The sequence below is a fragment of the Plecotus auritus genome (assembly GCF_963455305.1).
Source record: "Plecotus auritus genome assembly, chromosome: 3".
Classification (NCBI taxonomy): Eukaryota; Metazoa; Chordata; class Mammalia; order Chiroptera; family Vespertilionidae; genus Plecotus; species Plecotus auritus.
In genome coordinates this window covers 139,823,748-139,846,121 of record NC_137772.1, presented here as the reverse complement: position 1 = coordinate 139,846,121, position 22,374 = coordinate 139,823,748, and the positions used below count along the sequence as shown (strand labels likewise).

Here is a 22,374-nt window from a genome sequence, read left to right as displayed (position 1 = left end):
TTGTGTTGTACTGCATGCACTCTTCATCAATACTGTTTCAAGCTACTTTTGTCAACTAAGGTCACAACTGATACTTAATAAGAGAGACCCTGGAAATGCATTTGCTCTTTATGTTTTCATTGGAAGCTAGGCAAATAATATTTTGAACAAATCTCTACCGTGCCTTTTAAGTTCCTGCCATTCCACTGTTCCACTAGAAATAGCAATACAAAGTTTAAAGAACCTCCACCCTAGAAAAGCTAATGATTGATGAAATGATATCTCCAAGGCAATGTTTTAAAACTGGGGTCACAAGTCGGGGTTGGGAAGGAGGAGATTTACCTCCAACTTTCCTGTTTCCACCACCAGCAATGAGAACTAAGATCTGGGTGGATGTAAGGCCTGGCTGGCCTCAGGCCCAGTCTTACAAACAAAGGATAAATGGTAACAACATAGCACTTCCGTCCTCAACACCTTGAAATTTCAGGTGCATTTTTTTTCTTAGCTAGGGTAGGAAAAAGAGAATAGGAAAAACGGATGAAGAAAATAACACGTGGCATTTAAGGAGAAGCAGGAAAAAATGTTAAAACGGCTCGGAGCAGGTAAGTAGATAGCACTGGAGTTACAAGGTGACATTTGGGAATTACTACTTTGTGCCAGTGTTCCGAAGTTTCCAAGGCACTTTCACTTTACACTACATCCAGACTTAACCATTTTCCATTTAGAACGTCATATCTGTACAGGTGATGCCTTAGAACAGTGGTCGGCAAACTGTGGCTCGCGAGCCGCGGTTTGCCGCTCTGTTGACTAATGCGTTTGCCGACCACTAGGGGCTTAATCACAGGAACAACAACACCCTGTAATTATTGGAATCGAGAGTCTAGGTCAGTGGTCACATGTGGCTCGCGAGCCGCAGTTTGCCGACCACTGCCTTAGAAGGACAATCGCCATAACTGTTTAAAAAAGATCAGGAACAGAATTTGCAGAAGCCTGGAAGTCACATTCAGTGCCTCCCCTGCCTCTCCTCCCACACCCAGTAGGTCAACACACCTACTGAGTGATAGTGATATCACTGTCACTGCCCAAGTATCTTTTGAATCCCTCCTCCTCTTTTGGCCCCAGCTATGCTTGCTTTAAGGTTGATATGCCCTCAATATCCTTCACCTTGATTATTGCAAAAGCCTCTTAGCTGGTCTCCCTGCTCTAATCTTTTATCCCCCTCCAGTCACCTACACACTGTACTTACTACCTTGCTAACCCCAAGCATGTACTAGTAGATCCCAGTGTCAATGTGTCACTGGCTACCCTCCAGAAAAAGGCACAGCACCCAAGCTCTTTGGCAGACATCCTGCCACTGCTCTGAACTTTTTACTCTGAGAACAGCCACAGAGCTGCACACACACCTGAAATCACTGCTTTCTCAGCCTGAACTACTTTCCCCATCCCAGACCTCCTTGACCAGCCGGACAGGCTGAATTGTCCCATCTGCTACATCTATTTTGCTTATTACATTATGTAGCACTTTTTTAAAAAAGAAAATAGACCTGTTTCTCTCCTATTAAGCAGTAAGTTTTTTTGAGGATAGAAATGATGGTTTATTTATCTCTAAAGACCAGAATGTAGCGCAATGTCAGACACATAAAAAGAGCTCAATGTGTTTTGTTGAATTCCACTGGAAAGAGGCAATACTTAAAGGTCCTTAGATCCATCCTGGCTTATACTTCTAGTGGCCTAGGTGACTGTCCATGATTCTACAGCAGGAATAACTAAAATCAGTATTTAAAAAGATAGTCCCAGGGGTTCAGGGACTAGGTCAGTGAGGTTTCAGAGGAAGTTTTTTGAGTTGAGGTCCGAGTACAGTTGGGCCTGAATTCAGGTCTAAGACCCAGAGAAAAACAAAGAAAAGCCTTGACATCTGCTATGACCCGGCAGCCAAGAGACAGTATCATCAAAATCGGCCCTGTTCTTTAGTTCTACACTGTGCACTCCAGCAGGCTAGCCTGCTTGCCCTCTTTCTAAAGGCCTCCTCTCAGTGTAGGCTGGCCTTGCCTGTATCTGGTCTCAACAGGAAGCATGTCTGAAAAAAAACCCACGAGATAGGAGAGCCTTTTTTGTTGTGCCAGTGCTCAAGTGGTTTCTATTTCCTTACGTTGCCTTAACGTAGACACTCTGCCTCCTACATACTTACCTGTCCTTTCTGCCCACATTCCCTTAACTGCCTACTGTGACAAACTCTAGGTCAGACCTGCTTCCATTATTCTTTTTTAGCCTCCCAGTCACCGGTAGGTGTCTGCCTGAAAATACGGCTGCCCACAATTTTTCTCATCTCTGAACACACACAGCACTCCTCCCCATAGGAGGTGGAATCTGCCGATTTGTCCACCCTTTGAATCTGGGCTGATGTGAATTACTTTGACCAACAGAATGGGGCAGATGTGACATTGTATAAGTTTCAGGCCTGGCCCTTAAAAGGTCTAACAGCTTCTGCTTTACTATCCTAGAACCCGCTACCATGCTATACAGAAGTCTCTATCCTGCCAGGGAGAGGGTAAATGGAGAACCAAAATGCCCCAGCCAATCACCAGCACCAAAGCACTTGGCATATGAACAAGGTGTTGGACCTGCCAGCCCTACTGTCAGCTTAATGAAGCTGCAAAAGTAATAGCCAACACCAAATGGGGCAGAAGAATCATCCGGACAACCCACAAAATTGTGAGAAATGACAGTTACTATATTTAGCAACTATGTTTTGAAGACTGTTATGCAGCAACAGAGAACTTGATGCATGAGTTCCCTTCCCATTGCCATGATCTGCTATTGCCCTGGCCCCACTATGATTTAAAAAGAGGAACAAGAGATATCTACACAAGCATAATCGTTGTCCTTAGATCAGCCAGTGCAGATTAATGACGCAGTGTGCTTTTAACTCAGGTACCCCTCTATAGTTTGTTCACTGACGTTTCCTTGAGTTAGTAATGGGTAACTGAAGCTGTGTTGTGCTGGCTCTCAATTTCCAAAATTAAGGATTTTAGAAAATGCTTCCCTTTTAAACCACAAACCAGTCTCTCTCCCTTACAATTTCCCTCTATATTGTATCCACTGTGTCATTATAACATGTCATTTCTCTTCAAGAGTTTTTGCTGCCATCAGGATAATATTCAGATTTCTGAACATGGAGTTTCCATTGGGTGGTGGACGGGAAATGCCCTGTGAACTTTCTTTCATTTGGGAGTGCTTGTTCAGGCACAAACCAACAATCAAATCCTGCCACAGCAGTCAGAAAATGCTCAATTCTTATTCTCTGAAGTATTTAACAGGGGGAAATGATGTGATGTGTGGGATTTGTTCTAAAAATACTACAGAAAAAAAAAAGGGGTGGAGGGTGGGGATAGATGAAATAAGGTTGACTGAATACTGGTAATTGTTGAATCTGATCCATGATTATGAGTTTGGGAGTCTTTGTGCTATTGTTTCTCTTTTCAAGTATGTTTGAAAATTGCATAATTAAGACTTTAAAACTTTAAAAAAATTCATGGCTTAAATAATAATTGCTTAAAATATCAACTAAGGTTTGAAAAGTCTCTTACAGAGAGGTTTGTTATAATGAGATAGGACCTTAAAACAAAAGCAATGATTTACACTTTTGTAGGAAATTTTAACAAGAACATTCTGGAGCCTAATAATGAATGATATGAATCAAAGAATAGTTCTGGCCCAGGGGTTTTTAATGGGAATCCAAAGGTCCTTAAAGATCCATGAAGGGGCTTTAGGAGATTAATAAACTGTACAATTTTTGGTTATACACGCCAATGTGTATCTCTCTGGGGAGATAGTCCAAAGCTTACATCAAATTTACTAAGGGATTGATAACTACCACCCCCACCCCAATAACTTAATACATATTAAGCGTAATTCCATGGTTAGAAATAATTTTCAAATAGAAGACCTAATTACGAGTTAAAGATGAGGAAAAAATGCTTTGAAGCAGTCTGACTTGACACCTCGGGTGTGACTCGGACTGAGTACAGGTAATCGGGAGTCTGGCTGTCCCTAGAGGTACACCAGGAACAGCCGGTGTCAGCTTTCCTTCACATTTCTAAATCCAGACCATACCAGGTGTTTGTTTCCTTACTTATCGGGAATCCAGAGTCTAACAGTTCTGTCTCGTGAAGCAGACGCCAGTAAGTTTCCAAGTGGAGAAAACTGCACGCTGGTTACAACGTCCTTGTGACCCACGTATCTGAAAGCTCTAGCTTGTGGCTTGAAATTCCATAGCATGATAAATGTGTCCCAAGAAGCAGTAGCTATCAAGAAACAGAAGAATAAAAACACTGTTAGTTAAAACATAACATGTAGGCATGTCTCGTTACAATGGGCAGCATATCTAATAACAAGATGTCCAGGTAATAGAGGGGCTGAAGGTTGAAAGACTGACCAGGTAACAGCAAAAATATGCCATGAATATGCAAGCATGGCTGTGTCCCTGCCCATGTTGGGTTAGAGCTCAATGACTATTTACTAAAAGAACGCAGCACAGCATAGCAGAGAACACAGCAACAGCATAACATAGAACACAGGACTAGGAGTCAGTGCTGTCTCTATCTCCCAGGGTTACTGATGAAAGTTACTTAACCTCTCTGTCATGAGGACTGAATGGTTTTCTGGGAGGGCTGGATGAGACGATTTCTTTTAAAACTGTTTTGTGTGTGTGGAAATAATTTCACAATTATAAAAAATTACCAGAATAATATAAAGAACATTAAATACAAACTACCAGATATTAACCTCTTGTTAATATTTTGACACATCCTATATAATAAAAGCCTAATATGCTAAGTGTCTGGTCGTCTAGTCTGCAGTTCAACCAATCAAAGCGTAATATGCTAATGATATGCTAAGGCCACTCAACCGCTCGCTATGGTGTGCACTGACCACCAGGGGGCAGATACTCTGACTGGTAGGTTAGCATGCTGCTGGGGTCTGGCAAATCAGGACTGAGTGAGACGGGTCGGACACACCCTGGAGTCCTCCCACAGTCCCTCCCCGGCTGGCCAACCTCCTGCATCCCACCCCAGCCCCAATTGTGCTCCAGTGGGGTCCCTCGGCCTGGCCTGTGCCCTCTCACAATCCGGGACCCCTCGGGGATGTTGGGAGAGCTGGTTTCAGCCCAATCCCACAGGCCAGGCCGAGGGACCCCACTGGTGCATGAATTCGTGCACTGGGCCTCTAGTTTAGTTTATAATTTCCTTGTGTTCTCTCTCTCTCTCTCTACTCGAGTATGCACACAAACACAGGTTTTTTCCCCCTGAACCATTTGGGAGTAAGTATATACATCATCATGGCACTTTGATTCCTAAATACTTCAGTGTGTTTTTCTATGAATAAGGGTATTCTCCTACATAGCACAGTTATCAACTTCAGGAAATTTATCATTAACTTAATCTACCAACTGTATTCCAATTTTGTCAGTTGGCCCACTAATGTCTTTTTTTTCCTTCCATCACCACTTATACCCTCTATGGCAGGGGTCCTCAAACTTTTTAAACAGGGGGCCAGTTCACTGTCCCTCAGACCGTTGGAGGGCCAGACTATAGTTTAAAAAAAAAACTAAGAACAAATTCCTATGCGCACTGCGGGCCCAGGATGAGTCGGCTGCTAAGCAGGACAGTCAGCGGCACCCGGCGGGCCGGATAAATGTCCTCGGTGGGCTGCATGTGGCCCACGGGCCATAGTTTGAGGACGCCTGCTCTATGGCCTCTTCCACCTCCACCTCCCCTTCCCTCCCCAAACCCATTCCTGCAATCACCAGGTGAGGATATGTATAGAGAGAGGGAGGGAGGGAGGAAGGGACAGAGAGAGAGAGACATTGATGTGAAAGAGAAACATTGATCAGTCACCTCCCATGAGCACCTTAACTGGGGATAGAACCTGCAACCTATGTATGTGCCCTGACCAGGAATTGAACCCGCTACCTTTTGGTACATGGGGCGATTCTCCAAACAACTGAGCCACCCAACCAGGGCCCTTAATGTCTTTTAAAGCTAGACAAGATTAATTTTAAAGTCTCCTTCTGCTCTGTTAGTTTATGACATTCTACTATTAATAAAAGAATTATGTGTCAGACATTAGCTTACAGCTTTAGGAAAAGGAAAAAAAAATGCAATCAATGGTGGAACTAGATGCCTTGGACAAAGAATGAACAAATAGCCTTGGCCGGGTGGCTCAGTTGGCTGGAGCATTGTCTTGTGCACCAAGAAACAGTTGGGGTTCAATTCCCGGTCAGGGCACATACTTAGATTGTGGGTTTGATCCCTAGTGTGGATGAGTAAGGGAGGCAACCCATCGATATTCCTCTCACATCAATGTTTCTCTCTCTCTAAAAATTAATAAAAACATATCCTTGGGCGAGGATTAAAAAAAAAAAAAAAAAAAAAAGAATGAACAAATAAATAAAGTTTAGTCTAACTCTTGGCCCAAAACTAAATTTTACATATACATGTAATCCCCAAAATATTAAGCAGAGAGATCTCATATGATATGCTAAGGCCACTCAACCACTTTTATTATTTATGCCATTCTCAGCTCAATGAGAATCACTAAGTCTAGACTGTAGAATGCTTAGAAAAAAATGAAACTTTACAAAATTTAGAAGACACCCCACATACAAGGGCCTGATACAATAATGCACATGAAGACCAAGGAGCAGTAAGGAGGCCAGGGAGTTCACAATGGAGGGGAGGAAAAGAGAACACTGAGATGGAAGTGGAGAAGCAAGCAAGATGCCAGCCAAGGAGCCGTGGTAACAGGTGTATATTTGTTCTAAGTGCAAGGGGAAACCATTGAAGGATTTTTAAGCAGAGAGATCTCAGCTCAATGAGAATCACTAAATCTAGACTGTGAAATGCTTAGAAAAAAATGAAACTTTATAAAATTTAGATGCAATTAAATATATAAAGATGGAATATATAAAGTCACTAAAAACCTTCTAAATTCTTTAGGCACAGATAAAATACATTTGGGCTTACTTAGCCTATGCATTGCTTTCATGTAAAACATGAAACAGTTAAAGTGACTTTATAAGTTTCAAACTGTAATGCTGTCTACTACTCCCGTTTTAAAAAGTACAAAGTTGATGTTCCACCACAGCTCATCAAATTATTAAATATTTATATCAGGGTCTGAATTATCTGAGGCAAATGTAGACAAAATAGGAAAAACAATGACTTATCATTTGCTTTATACTTAGGGCCCTATTTGAGTTCTAGTGTATTATGTTGCAAATAAGATTTACAAAAGGAAAATAGGACACAATCCTCAAGGAATCACAATATTGTAGGGGAGAACATTCATTAGTAATAGCATACATGTTCAGAGGACTTTTATATATTATTCAGTCTTAATATACAAGGGGTGGGTAGTGGTCCTTTCCAAAGAAAGGACATGTGAGCAGACATTTGAGTGAAATGAGGAGTGATCTGGGCTAAGAAATGGAGAAAGAGCACTCTGGGCAGAAGACACCCCATGTACAAGGGCCTGATACAATAATGCACTTGAAGACCAAGGAGCAGTAAGGAGGCCAGGGTTCCACGATGGAGGGAAGGAAAAGAGAACACTGAGATGGAAGTGGAAAAGCAAGCAAGATGCCAGCCAAGGAGCCGTGGTAACAGGTGTATATTTGTTCTAAGTGCAAGGGGAAACCATTGAAGGATTTTAAGTAGAGAGATCTCATGAACTGATCTAAGAAAATTGTCTCTCTGACAATGAGAAAAAAATGGTCTTTTCAAAAAATAGTGTTGGATCAACTGGAATTATATATATATTTTAAATAACTTGACTCCTACACTTTATGCTATCCATATGGCAATAATAATAATAATAGTAATAATTCCATTTAAATGTGATTTAAATGGGATAGGTAAAACAGTAAGCTTTTAGATAAGAACATAGGAGAGTATTTCCATGGCCATTGTGATAGGCAAATATTACTTAAACAGGACATGAAAATTACCAAATTACTAAAGGAAAAGAATAATAATTGGTACTACACTAAATTAAGAAATTTTGCTCATGGAAGAATACCACTAAGTAACTGAAAAGGCAGGCCACAGAGTGGAAGAAGATATTTAGAATACATACAGCCAACATATAACAAAGAATCTATAAAGATTCATACAAATCAATTAGAAAAGGCAGGAAAACAGGCAAACAGCTTAAATAGGCAATTCATTAAAGAAGATATCCAAATGGCCAATAAACATAAAAAGATACTCAATTCCATTAGTCACCAGAAACATGCAAATTAAAAGCCCAATGAGATATTACTACACATTCATCAGAATGGCTATAATAATAATAAAAAAAAGCAATACCAAATCTTGGTGAGGACGTGACAATTGGAACTCTCATATAATGCTGATGGTTATAACCACTTAGAAAAATTGTTTTTGAAATATCCACTAAAGCGGAATATACACTTATCATCTGATTCAGCAATTCCACTCCTAGGTACATACCTGACAGAAATTCTTATATAATACTAGAGGCCTGGTACATGGATTTGTGCACACTGAAAGGAAATTAATTAGAAGATAGCTGGCAGGGCAGGACTGGGCAAGATGGGCCAGACATGCCCTGGAGCCAATCTCCAGGGGTCCCTCCCCGGCCGGCAGTACCTGGGGCAGTGCCACGGCTCAAGGGCATCTGCGGTCACCACAGCTCGACCGTAAACCAGATTTGGGGCCAACAGTGCCCCAACAACATAACTCACGGCCAAAGGTGGAATCATGCAGCCCCACGAAGAATCGGGCTCCCTCCTCTCTGGTTCCGGGGTGCGTTACCCAAGAACAGCTGCTGCCACGTCACTGCAGCTCGGCAGTTCCTGTGTTAAGCGTCTGCCACCTGGTGGTCAGTGCACATCATACCTACTGGCCAGTCAGATGATCGGGCGGTTGCTTAGCCTTTTATATATATAGAAGATATGTTTAGCAAAAGACATACAGTAATGTTTGCGGCAGTACTATTAAAAATAGACCAAAACTAGAAACTCAAATATCCATCAAAGTAAAATGGATATATAAATTGTGGTACATTGACACTATGTACCTACTGTGTAATTAAAGTTCATTTATATCAAGTTCAAGAAGTAGTAAACTGATCTATGGAGTCAGAAGTCCACATAGAGATTATTTGAGTGGTAGGGAGGGAGGACAGTAGCTGGAAGGGAACACAAATGGGGGCCTCTGAGGATACTGTAATCTTGTGTCTCTTCTCTGGGTATTGCTATTGCAATAATTGAGTCAGGGGAAGGTGGTGGTCTGCATTAGAGACCATGGAAGGGGAAGGTACATGGTCAAGATGGAGCCTATGAGGCTTGCTGATGGATTAGATGTGAAGGAGAAGCAAAGAGAAGAAGCGAAGATGCCAGGCTTCTGGCCTGGCTACCCAGGTAAATTTCAGTGCCATTTAATGAGAATGGAAGACCAGAAGAGGAGGAAGTTGAGAGTGTGGCAGAATGGGGTGGAGAATCAAAAGTTCTTTTTAGAATATAAAGTTTAAGATGCCAATTTGACCTAAAAGTTGAAATGCCAAGTGTTGGACATACACCTGGAGCTCTGGAAGAGGTTTTAACTGTACAGTGTGGTGGTTTAAAAAGAAAATGGTAGAATTCAACTTGTGACTGAAATCCAGGCTTACCAGCTGTGTGCCCTTGAATAAGCTACCCAAACTTTCTATGACTGGGACACTTAATCTGCACACTGAAGTATTTAAAGTATTAAGTGAAATAACACTTGTAATTCATACCTGGCACATAGAAAACAGTCTAATGTGGCTATGATTACTAGAGTTTTTGTTGCTGTTAGCAGCAGCAGCGGTCTAGATAATATATTAAAGACTGGGGCCTGAGAGGGATCACCCAGGAAGTGAGTATAGATAAGAAGAAGGTGAAGGTACTCTGAGAGAAGAAAAAGCAAAGGATGAAGCCATAAATGAAGTAGGAGGGAGGAGAGGAGATTGTGGTGTCCAGAGGTTCAGGAAGTATTCCAAGAGGGTGATGAGCTGTGTCAAATGCTGCCAAGAGATTTAGTAAGATCAGGCCTGGAAAGGACCATCTACATAATGTGGGGACTACTATAAAATGTAAATGGGGGAGGGGCTTTGTCATGCTTTGTCAAAAGAGGAAAAGGGCAACTGACCTGGAGTGGACACTCAAAACATAACTTTAGAGTTGATGGCACATTCCCACATTAAAGCAATACTTGCTATTAGCAATGAGGCCTGCTAAAGAGAAGTGACAGAGAACATGATGAACAAATAGTTTGAAGGATGGAGACAACCTAACCTTAGGGTAAGATGGCATTCCAGAGGCCTACTCATTATAAAACACCAGAAGCAGAGATGTTCCAATTACAACTGCGTGGCCCAGGGTACACTCTACTTTTTTTTTTTTTTTATTTTAGCAAAACAGAAAAACAGACCAACAATCTCTTAAAACCCCATGCATGCATTTTTATTAAAAACTGTGAAAACTAACACTGAATTTTCCTTCTTACTTCCTTAATCTCCTCCCACCGAACCCTAATACCATGATAATGAAAGGTGTTTGATTACCAATGTCAATGCTGTATAGTGCCAACTTGGAATTTGCTTTCATACATTTCCACTGAGCAACACCCTTTATAAACATTACCACATAATTTAAAATGTCAAAGCCATACAATTCATCATCTGGCTGGCCTATTTCAAGATAAAATGTCAAAGGGGGAAGTTAAGAGAAAAGGTTAACTACCCATTTAAAAAAAAACATTTATTGTCTGAATGAAGTAATTCATTGTTTCAAGACATCTAACATTAGGACAAAAGAAAGAACAAAACAATGCTCAACTAGGCTCTGGAGATAACACAAGGAACATACTAATGGAGAACATGCTTGCTCTACATAATGTCAAAAAGCCAACAGTTATTGTGTTACCCTAAGTAGCAATAACTTTCTTTAGTCAACACAAGCTCTCTCACTTGTTAATTTAACAAAAATAAACTACTTAGAGATCTGCTCTGTCAAGAATACTACCAGTATTTTCTGGAAAGAAATGGTACAGTCTCCCATTTTTGCTTTTGTTGTTAAATTATCTTTTCAATTGCAAATACATTTACATGGTACAGAATTCTAATATTACTAAAAAGTATTTATCAAAATCTCCTTCCAGCCCTTGGCCCCCGATTCCTTTCCTAGAGACAACCAGTGTTAACCATTTTCTTGAGTATCTTCCTACATGCTTAAACAAATGGCGTCAATTCACATGTATTGTTTATACAAAGAGCAGCATGCTACTCTGGCCGTTCTGCATTTTGCCTCTCCATCCTCCAATGGCCAGCCTGCTTAATATATAATACATTGGAGATTATGCTTTATTAGTACAAAGAGCTGCCTTATTCTCCCCATTCCAGTTTTGATAAATTTTTATTTTGACAATTTCAAGCTTACAGTACAATTACAATGTAGCACAAGAAATTTATATAACATTATTAACCAATGTACCTCAATACATTTAATAATAAAAACATTCTTATATTCTCTACTTTAGATTTTGCTCTTGTTGACATTTTGTCCATTTGTTTTATCATTCTCTCTATAAACACATTTATATATGCATATTTTTCCTTAGCTAATTGAAACGTTAGAAACGTTTTTTTTACTACCACATACATCAGTATGTATTTCCTAAGAACAAAGACATTAACTGACATAAACCATAGTACAATTAACAAATTGTCAGGAAATTAAGTACTATTTAATGTTTTTATTATCCATAGTCTATATATGGATTTGCCAATTATAGCGATTTTCCCACCCATAATGTAAGCCAGGATATGCATTGCATTAACTTCCATTAATGTTTAGTCTCCTGTGAATTAGGAAGATTTCCTAGGTCATTCTTTGTCTTTATTGACCTTGATACTCTTGAAGATTAGACCTGTTATTTTTGTGGTATGTTTAACAATTTTTTCCCCTGATGTTACCTTGTGGGTCAGATTCAGAATATATTCTTTAAGAAGAAATCCACGAAGTTTATGTTGTTCTCTTATCAATGCATCATATTAGGATGCATGTGATATCTCTCTGTCCCAATATTGATGAGATTCACTTTAATCACTTGGATTAGGCGAGCTTTTCTTTGTAAAGTTAGTAATTAATAAGTAGTTTGTGGGGACATACTTTAAGACTATATAAACATCCTCTTCCTCAACAAACTATCACACACTAATTTTAGCATCCTTTAATAATTTTCCAACCTATCATTATTTCTATAATTTACTAATTAGTAATTAAGTTAATTATTTAATTAACTAATATTTGATTTCTTAATTTATCATTGTAAGGTAAAATCTTTCCTTATCCATTTATCTACTTATTCATTTATTTATTTATATCAGTGTGGACTCAAGATTATTTTACTGGGGTTGTAATCCATCCTTATCATCATTTATTTTTACTCTTACATAGTTCCATATTTGGCTAGTAAGCGCCCTTAAAGCTTACCTTCTGATATAAATTCATCATTCTTTGAGTATTTCCTTATTTCTAGAATTACAAAATGTTCCAAGATGCATTTTCCCTGCCCCAGCCCTGGAATTGGCCTTTTCCCCCAAGATGCTCTAATGCCTATTAGTGGAGAATGACATTAGAAACCAAGATCTGGGGATTATGTTTGCTCATTGCTACCAGTGTGTCAGAGAACAGAGCTAAGAAATAAGATATAAATATATTTAAGTTTCAGTGGGCAGAACTAAGAAATTAGATGAAATAGAAGGCTGTACTATCTGTATATATAAAAGCCTAATATGCAAATAGACCAGATGGTGGATCAGATCAAACAACCAACCAACCAACCAGCCGCTATGATGTGCGCTGACCACCAGAGGGTGCGCACAGAACATGGCAGGTGTCGGCAGCAGGCGGCAGAGCGCAGAACATGGCAGGCATCGGCCATGGCGGGATGGTGGAGCAGGTGAGCGGAGGCGCCAGACCAAGGTGGGGTGCCAGTCACTGTCATTGGGGCAAGCCTCTGGTGGTTACTGAAAATTCTTTGCTCCCGCGCCGTGATCCCGCCAGGCGCTCACACCCACTGCCGGCACCCAGCGCTGGCCCCGATCACTCAGCGCCGTCAGCAGGTGCAAGTGGCGGCTGCCGGCCCCGATCACCCCTCAGGGCTTCTCCACCTCCCCCTGCTCCTGAGGGGCAATTGGGGCCGGCAGCTGCCGCTCACACCCATTGCTGGTGACAGCCCCGCTCGCACCTGTTGCCGGCACCCGGCACTGGTCCCTATCACCCCTGAGGGCTTCTCTACCTCCCGCTGCTCCCGAGGGGTGATCAGGGCAGCAACTGCTGCTTGTACCCACTGATGGCGCCAGCCCTGCTTGTGCCCGCTGCTGGCGCCAGCCCCAATCACTCTGTGCCATCAGCATCTGGTAGCAGCAGCGGGGCTGCCAGCAGACAGGGGACCAGGGGCCGTGGCAGGAGGGGCCAGGTGGAGGCACAAAGAATGGGCCAAGACCTGCCCCTGTGCCCACCGCAGCCTCACAGCCCACAGTTCCTTTCAAAGTGCACCAATTCGTGCACTGGGCCCCTAGTGTAGATATAAAAATATTAAAAACCATGAGTTCATAATCATAACTCCAATTCCAACCTAAAACTACAGAATACATTCTAGCCCCACTTTTTTCATAACTTTTCCCCCACAAAAAACTTGGCTCTCATTATGCTCAATATATTTTTCAAATCTAGAATACACAAATAGTAGGGTGATCATCACTAACCCACACCTCTGCAAATAGCAATCTCACTATCGGTAGTTCAGGATTCAGTTTTGCTCCTTTTTGGTCTTATCAGACTTGGTTTTATTCTTTGAGAATGGATCTACTTCAGATTTGAATATAGGTTCAGGGCATGCCTTTTATATCAGGTGTGGTCCTGATTCCTAAGGCTTGGCCTCCTTGGTGTCTCCACCACTTGTCTGAGGTGTGCTTGACGAGATTTCCCCACTTTGTCTCAGCCAGAGATACAGGGACACCCAGCCCTGCATGGTAACTGGGACCATCAATCCGCTCCCAGCCCAGCATTAAGCAATCTTTGCTAAACTTCACAGATTCTCAACCTGCACAAGTGTGCCGGGCCCTCAGCCTAAACTATAACAATCCCCCACAGACTTCTGTGGCTGCTTACCTGACTCAGCAAGAACATCCCAGGTATCCTGCCACACAAGGGCACCCCATCAGCCAGAACTATACCTCTGCTGCCTCAGTGCGGCCAGGCTCTCACTGCGTAGGCTCTACCTCTCTGCTGTATAGCAGGGGGAGTGTCCCTAGGAAGGAGGCCCAGTGATGGGGGGCTCACCTTATGCTTTCCTTCTTGAAATGACCACAGTTTTGTACTCTCTGTTGCTCTGAAAACAGCTGTCTCATATACTTTGTCTTATTTCAGTTGTTTTCAGCTGAAGGGCAAGTTTGGTAATCAATTACTCTGTCATAGCTCGAGGCAGGTCTTCCTTATTCTTTTTAACAGCTGCAGAGTATTTTACTGTGCACCTTAATTTAACCAGCCTAGGCAACTTAGGTTGTTTACAGTGCTTTTACAAACAATGCTGTGATGTACATGTGTCATTTCTGACATGTGCAAATATATTTTTGTGACAAATTCCCAAAAGAATTATTGATGGGTCAAAGAACAAACATTTTAGAATTTACTAAAAAGGTTTGTGTTCACAATATAGTATCTTTCACAACTTTATAAATCAGGATTATATCCCCTCAAGTCTTCATCCCCTATTCAAGGAAGTCCTAATAATTCAATCACCTTCATGTAGAACTCCTGAGTTTTCAGTTTTTCAGCAGTCCCTCTCTCTGTTTTCTAACCTCATTATGCCCTACTTTAAAAGCCACCTACCAGAATTAATGTCAGCTTTCTAGTTTGAAGCACCATGATTCTGTACTTTCTGTTCCATTTCCAGGCTCATGCTAGTCTTTGGGTCACAAAAGAGCCCCGGACTGCCTTCTTCAGAGAAAAATAAACAAGGAAACCTTCTAAGGAAAACTATGAGAAGGAGTTCTCTATAAATATTTTTAAGAAAAGAAAAATAAAATGTAATCCCTAGGCTTACACATCTATAAACCTAGACAGAAGAGGGTTTCACAATAAAAAGACCATATTCTAATCATAACTAAATAAACTTTACTACCCTAATACTTTCAGAAGTACTTATTACTATCCTAGCACTGTATACTAGTATAATTAGATGAGGGCATAAATTTTAAAATTCCCTGCCCTGAATGAGGGAATAATTAGCATGTTTTTCTACTAGCTCACACTAAGTAATTAGCTTGCTAGCTTAAGCATGGTCTAAAAGAAGCTGCAGGCACTTTAAAAATAATCTTTAATAATAATCAATCCGGAGAAATTTAATCTAACTTACTCAAACTCCGCATCTCCATGAGAACTGATAAATCGTATCAACATAAGCGCCTTTACTGAGTTGTTATTATGGCCAAGTACCTTTAAAGTCTTCATAAGCATACTTTTACTTAATCCTCACAACAGGGCTGGTGGATATAATTATCCCTCTTTAACAGACGAGGAAATGAGTCTTAGTGAGGTTAAGTAACTTGTCCAAGGTCACACAGAAGGAAAGTAGTAGAGCTCCATTTTGGAGCCTGACTCCAAAGCCTGGGCATTTACCAATAGCCCAGTGTTTCTCAAAGTGCTGGGGACTTACGGATTATCTCCATTAGAATTACTGGGGACCTGAAAATGCATACTTCAAGTTGTTTACATTCTTTGGGTGTATATTATCGAAATTTGAGAAATACTGCACTCTGCAATGACCTCTCAGTGAGAACATAAGATTACTTTAGCACTTGGAGTAATTTTTAAAATTATAACAGTAAGAGAAGCTTCACCCAAGCACTACATGGTTGCCATCAACTATATTAGAAAAAGAATTTCTGGCAAACTTTTATTACGATTTCACGATAAGGAAGTAACTTAAAAATTCCAAATTTAATTCTGCTTCTTTTCAGTCAGAAACAGGAGAAATTAACTTGTTTGTTACAATCATTTATTCTACAAACAACCCACGCACGTTAAACAGTGACTGAGTCAATGCAGGGTAACTCTGAAGGAAAAAAGGGGAAAAGAAACAGAGATGGAAACCTGCAGGAAGGTAGGCAGGGTAGGCAGGGAGAGAGTGTGAGCGAGGGAGGGAACCATAGAGGAGAGTGTAGATGTGTGTGGTGTGTGTGTGTATGAGCTAGGGCAGTGGTCGGCAAACTTCGGTTCGCGAGACACATGTAGCTCGCGAGACACAGGTAGCTCGCGAGCCGCAGTTTGCCACTCTGTTGACTAATGAGTTTGCCGACCACTGGGATAGGGGCTTTATCACAAGGAACAACAACAGCCTGTAATTATTGGAATCGAGAGTCTAGGTCAGTGGTCGTCAATCTCATTAGTCAACAGAGCCACAGTTTGCTGACCACTGAACTAGGGACAGTTAGATTCTGCAGGTCCTCCAAGGGGCTGCCAAACAGGGCAATCTTAGATGGCGGAGCCCCGCACACAAAGTGGACACTCTGGGCAGCCAGTGCGGGCACAGAGACCACACCATCTTGAGAAACAGAGCTGCTTGAGACTAGGATCCTGGCCTCAGCACCACCCAGTCGCGTCTCAGACACAAACCAGGACACTGCAGCCACTGGGGACAGAGAACTGTGACCACAGCTTCAGACCAACAGACAACAAGAATCCAGACTTCCCAGCCACAGATTTCTGTGAGTCAAAGAGCCTATCCCCCTCCCCGCAGGGTCGTGGATAGCGCCACAGTAACTGATAGACCCGCCCCTCGCTCGGGCGCAGCGCCCCTATGGGAATTTGAGCTTGGGAGCATGTGCAGGGAATGCAGCGCCCCTACGGGAATTTGAGTTTGGGAGCGCGAGCACGGACCACAGCACTGCTACAAGAATTTGAGCCTGCGCATGCACAGAGACTGGAATCTGCTCCCCGCAACACAATCGGGCGACCAAACCCGAAGCGCATGCAGGGCGGCAGTGCCACCTGACTTCAATTCTGGTAAGTGCACACAGAAGTCTGTTTTCCGCAGCGCACACGGAAATCTGTTTTCCGCAGCACAGGCACGCCACAGTGCTACTGTGCAACCCAGTCCCCCATGGTGACCGGGACCCAGATTCTCCCAGCAAGAGGCAGCATTGAGCACCACTGACTTGACTCTGTTTCTTACCATGTGCGCCTGGGATCCCTGACTCGCAGCGCATTCACACTAAGAGCCAGTGACTCCAATTCTTGGTGCATGCGCACACGGGGACCCTGATTCTCAGCGAGAAGCTGCATGAGGCAACAGAGACTCTGATACTCGATTCTTGATGCAGACACAGGGAAATTCTGACTCCTGCGCGCTAGGGGACTCATTTTCAGGACATGCCAACAGCGCAGTGCAGGCGGGGTCCATGATTCTAGGTGCGCACACAAGACAACACTGAACGCTGGTAATACCCTGGGTGAGCCTGGTTCCCACCAACCCACGGCAGCCACATGTCCTAGTGTCGGGGCACTTCAGTGACACTCGGGTGGTGCGAAGCACCCACGGCACACGGCCCAGGTCCACGCAACTTGAAGTTTGAACCTTCTGGTGATAGTCATAATGGGGAAATGACACAATCCCCAGAGGAAAGAAAATGAGGAGTCACCAAGAAAGGAAATTAGTGAAATTGAAGCATGCAACATGACCGAAAAAGAATTCAGAGTAATGGTTGTGGAATTCATACACTGGATGGATGCGAAAATCATCAACCTATGCAAGAACCAGGAAGAAATGAAAAGTGATATAGCTACAATCAAAAACACCATGGAAAGTTTCAACAGTAGACTAGAAGAAGCAGAGGACCGAATTAGTGAGTTAGAAGATCAGGTACAGAAACAAGCCCAATCTGAACAGCAATTGGAGAAAAAAATTAAAAAGCAGGAGGAAAGCCTAAGGGAGCTTTGGGACAACATGAAACCAAGTAACATACCTATAATAGGGCTACCAGAAGGACAAGAAGAGCAGCAAGGATTAGAAAATCTATTTGAAGAAATAATGACAGAAAACTTCCCGGATATGGGGAAGAAAAAAGTTACACAAGTACAGAGAGTTCCAAGCAGGATCAATCCCAAAAGACCCACACCAAGACACGTCATAATTTCAAAGGCAAATATTAATGACAAAGAGAGAAGCTTAAAGGCGGCAAGAGAGAGACAGAGGGTTACCTACAAAGGATCCCCCATCAGATTATCAGATGATTTCTCAACAGAAACACATCAAGCTAGAAGGGAATGGAAGGAGGTATACAAAGTGTTGCAAAGCAAAGGACTGAATCCAAGAATACTCTATCCAGCAAGACTATCAATCAAAATTGAAGGGGAAATCAGGAGCTTCGCAGACAAAAAAAGGCTAAGGGAGTTTATCACTACCAAACCAGCAATGCAAGAAATGCTAAAAGGAATACTGTAAAAAGAAGAAAAAAAAAGGTAAGAAGGAACACAGACACAAAAATAGATATGACTACAAACAAGTACCTTTCAGTAATAACTTTAAATGTAAATGGACTAAAAGCTCCAATCAAAAGACATCGAGTGGCTGAATGGATAAAAAAACATGACCCATATATATGCTGTCTAGAAGACACCCACCTCAGAACAAGGGACTCACACAGATTGAAAGTGAGGAGATGAAAAATATCTTTCAGGCAAATGGAAATGAAAAAAAAGTTGAGGTAGCAATACTTATATCTGACAAAATAGACCTCAAAGGAAGGCCACTTCATAATACTAAAGGGATCGATACAACAACGGGAGATAACCCTGATAAACATATATGCATCCAACGCAGGAGCACCAAAATACATAACAAAAGTCCTGGAAGATATCAAGGGAGAGATCGACAACAATACAATCATAGTAGGGGACTTTAATACACCATTGACGTCGCTGGATAAATCCTCTAGACAAAAAATCAGCAAAGACACAGCAATCCTAAATGACTCACTAGATCAGATAGATTTAACTGACATCTTCAGAACATTGCATCCCAAAGCCACAGAATATACGTTCCTCTCAAGGGCACATGGGACATTTTCAAAAATAGACCACATATTGAGTCACAAGCAAAGGCTCCCCAAATTCAAGAAGACTGAAATCATACCAAGCATCTTCTGAGACCACAATGACATAAAATTAGAAATAAACTACAATAAAAACAATCCAAAAGTCTCAAACACTTGGAAGCTGAATAGCATGCTATTAAATAACTAGAGGCCTAATGCACGAAATACGTGAAAGGGGCTTGACCCACACAGCCGTGGTGGCTTGCCTTGGCCTTCACAGCCCCGGCTTCATCCGGAAGATCATCTGGAAGGACTTCTGGAAGGTTGTTCGGCTGTCTGGTCTAATTAACATATTACGCTTTTATTATTATCGATGACTGGGTTACCAATGAGATCAAAGGAGAAATTAAAAGCATCCTGGAAACTAATGACAACAACAACACAACAATCCAAAATCCCTGGGACACAATGAAAGCAATCGTGAGAGGGAAGTTCATAGCTCTACAGGCCTACCTCAAAAAGTAAGAAAAAATGGTAGTAAATCATCTAACTCTACAACTCAAAGAATTAGAAAGAGAGCAACGAGAAAAGCCCAGAGTGAGCAGAAGGAAGGAGATAATAATGATCAGAGCAGAAATAAATGACATAGAGACCAAAAAAAAATAATACAAAAGATCAATGAAACCAAGAGCTGGTTGATGAACCTCTAGCCAGGCTCACCAAGAAGCAAAGAGAAAGGACTCAAATAAACAAAATCAGAAATGAGAGAGGCAAAATAACAACAGACCCCACAGAAATACAAAGGATTGTTAAAAAATACTATGAACAACTCTACTCCAACAAACTAGACAACTTGGAGGAAATAGACTCATTCCTAGAAAAATACAAACTTCCAAAACTCAATCAGGAAGATTCTAAACATCTCAATAGGCCAATAACTATGGAAGAAATTGAAGCAGTCATCAAAAAGCTTCCAGCAAACAAAAGCCCGGGGCCAGACGGCTTCACAGGGGAGTTTTACCAAACATTCAAGGAAGAACTAAAACCTATCCTCCTCAGACTATTCCAAAAAATTCAAGAGGAAGGAACACTTCCAAGCTCATTCTATGAAGCCAGCATCACCCTAATACCAAAACCAGATAAAGACAACAGAATGAAAGAGAATTACAGGCCAATGGCCCTCGTGAACATAGATGTCAAAATCCTCAACAAAATTCTAGTAAATCGGATCCAGCAATACATCAGAAAGATCATACACCATGACCAAGTAGGATTTATCCCGGGGATGCAAGGATGATACAATATCCGCAAATCAATACACGTGACATATCACATAAACAAATTGAGAGATAAAAATCACATAATCATTTCAATTGATGCAGAAAAAGCATTTGACAAAATCCAACACCCCTTCTTGATAAAAACTCTCAGCAAGGTGGAAATAGAAGGATCATACCTCAACATAATAAAAGCCTTATATGAAAAACCCACAGCCAACATCATACTTAATGGACAAAAACTAAAACCATTTCCCCTAAGAACAGGAACAAGACAGGGATGCCCACTCTCACCACTCCTGTTCAACACAGTACTGGAAGTACTAGCCATTGAGATCTGATAAGAAGAACAAATAAAAGGCATCCAAATTGGAAAAGAAGAAGTAAAACTGTCCTTATTCGCAGTTGACATGATATTGTACATAGAAAACCCTAAAGACTCCATCAAAAAATTATTAGACTTAATAAACGAATTTGGCAATGTAGCAGGATACAAAATTAATGCCAAGAAACCTATGGCATTTCTTTACACCAATAGTGAACTTATAGAAAGAGAGACTAAAAAAGCAATCCCATTTACCACTGCACCAAAAAAATTAAGATACCTAGGAATAAACTTAACTAAGGAGGTAAAAGACCTATATGTGAAAAACTACAGGACACTGAAAAAAGAGATCGAGGAAGACATAAACAGATGGAAGAACATACCGTGTTCATAGATTGGTAGAATCAACATCATCAAAATGTCCATACTACCCAAAGCAATCTACAGATTCAATGCAATCCCCATTAAAATACCAACGGCATATTTCACAGACCTACAACAAACTTTCCAAAAATTCATCTGGAATAAAAAAGGACCCCGAATAGCTGCAGCAATCCTGAGAAAGAAGAACAAAGTAGGTGGGATCTCAATACCAGATACCAAGCTGTATTACAAAGCCACTGTTCTTAAAACAGCCTGGTTCTGGCACAAGAACAGACATATCAATGAAATAGAATAGAGAACCCAGAAATCGACCCAAAACACTATGCCCAATTAATATTTGACAAAAGAGGCATGAACATAAAATGGAGTTAAGACAGTCTCTTCAACAAATGGTGTTGGGAAAATTGGACAGATACATGCAAAAAAATGAAACTAGACCACCAACTTACACCATACACAAAAATAAACTCAAAATGGATACAGGACTTAAACATAAGACGGGAAACCATAAAAATACTAGAGGAATCCACAGGCAGCAAAATCTCAGACATATGCCAAAGGAACTTCTTCACCGATACTGCTCCTAGGGCAATGGAAACTAAAGAGAAAATAAACAAATGGGACTACATCAAAATAAAAAGCTTTTGCACAGCAAAAGAAACCATCAACAAAACAACAAGAAAGCCCCCTGCATGGGAGAACATATTTGCCAATGTCATCACCAATAAGGGTTTAATCTCCAACATTTTCAGGGAACTCATACAACTTAACAAAAGGAAGATAAACAATCCAATCAAAAAATGGGCAAAGGACCTAAACAGACACTTTTTGAAGGACCAAAGGAAGGCCAAGAGACATATGAAAACCTGCTCAAAGTCACTAATCATCAGAGAGATGCAAATCAAAACAACAATGCGGTACCATCTCACACCTGTCAGAATGGCTATCATCAACAAATCAACAAATGACAAGTGTTGGTGAGGATGCGGAGAAAAAGAAACTCTTTTGCACTGCTGGTGGGAATGCAGACTGGTGCAGCCACTGTGGAGAACAGTATGGAGTTTCCTCAAAAAACTAAAAATGGAACTCCCATTTGACCCAGTGATCCCACTTCTAGGAATATATCCCAAGAAACTGGAAACACCAATCAGAAAGGATATATGCACCCCTATGTTCATAGCAGCACAATTTACAATAGCTAAGATTTGGAAACAGCCTAAGTGCCCATCAGCAGATGAGTGGATTAAAAAACTGTCATACATC

General features: G+C 41.3%; 1 protein-coding gene across 1 annotated transcript in view; it reads right to left on the bottom strand.

Moving 5' to 3' along the window:
- Positions 1–22,374, bottom strand: part of POC1B (POC1 centriolar protein B) — a 107,526-nt gene that overhangs the window by 72,484 nt on the left and 12,668 nt on the right. Inside the window, exon 3 of the mRNA XM_080662452.1 lies at positions 4,112–4,283. Within this exon, the coding sequence (XP_080518578.1) occupies positions 4,112–4,283 (172 nt within the window). The remainder of the gene's footprint in view (positions 1–4,111; positions 4,284–22,374) is intronic.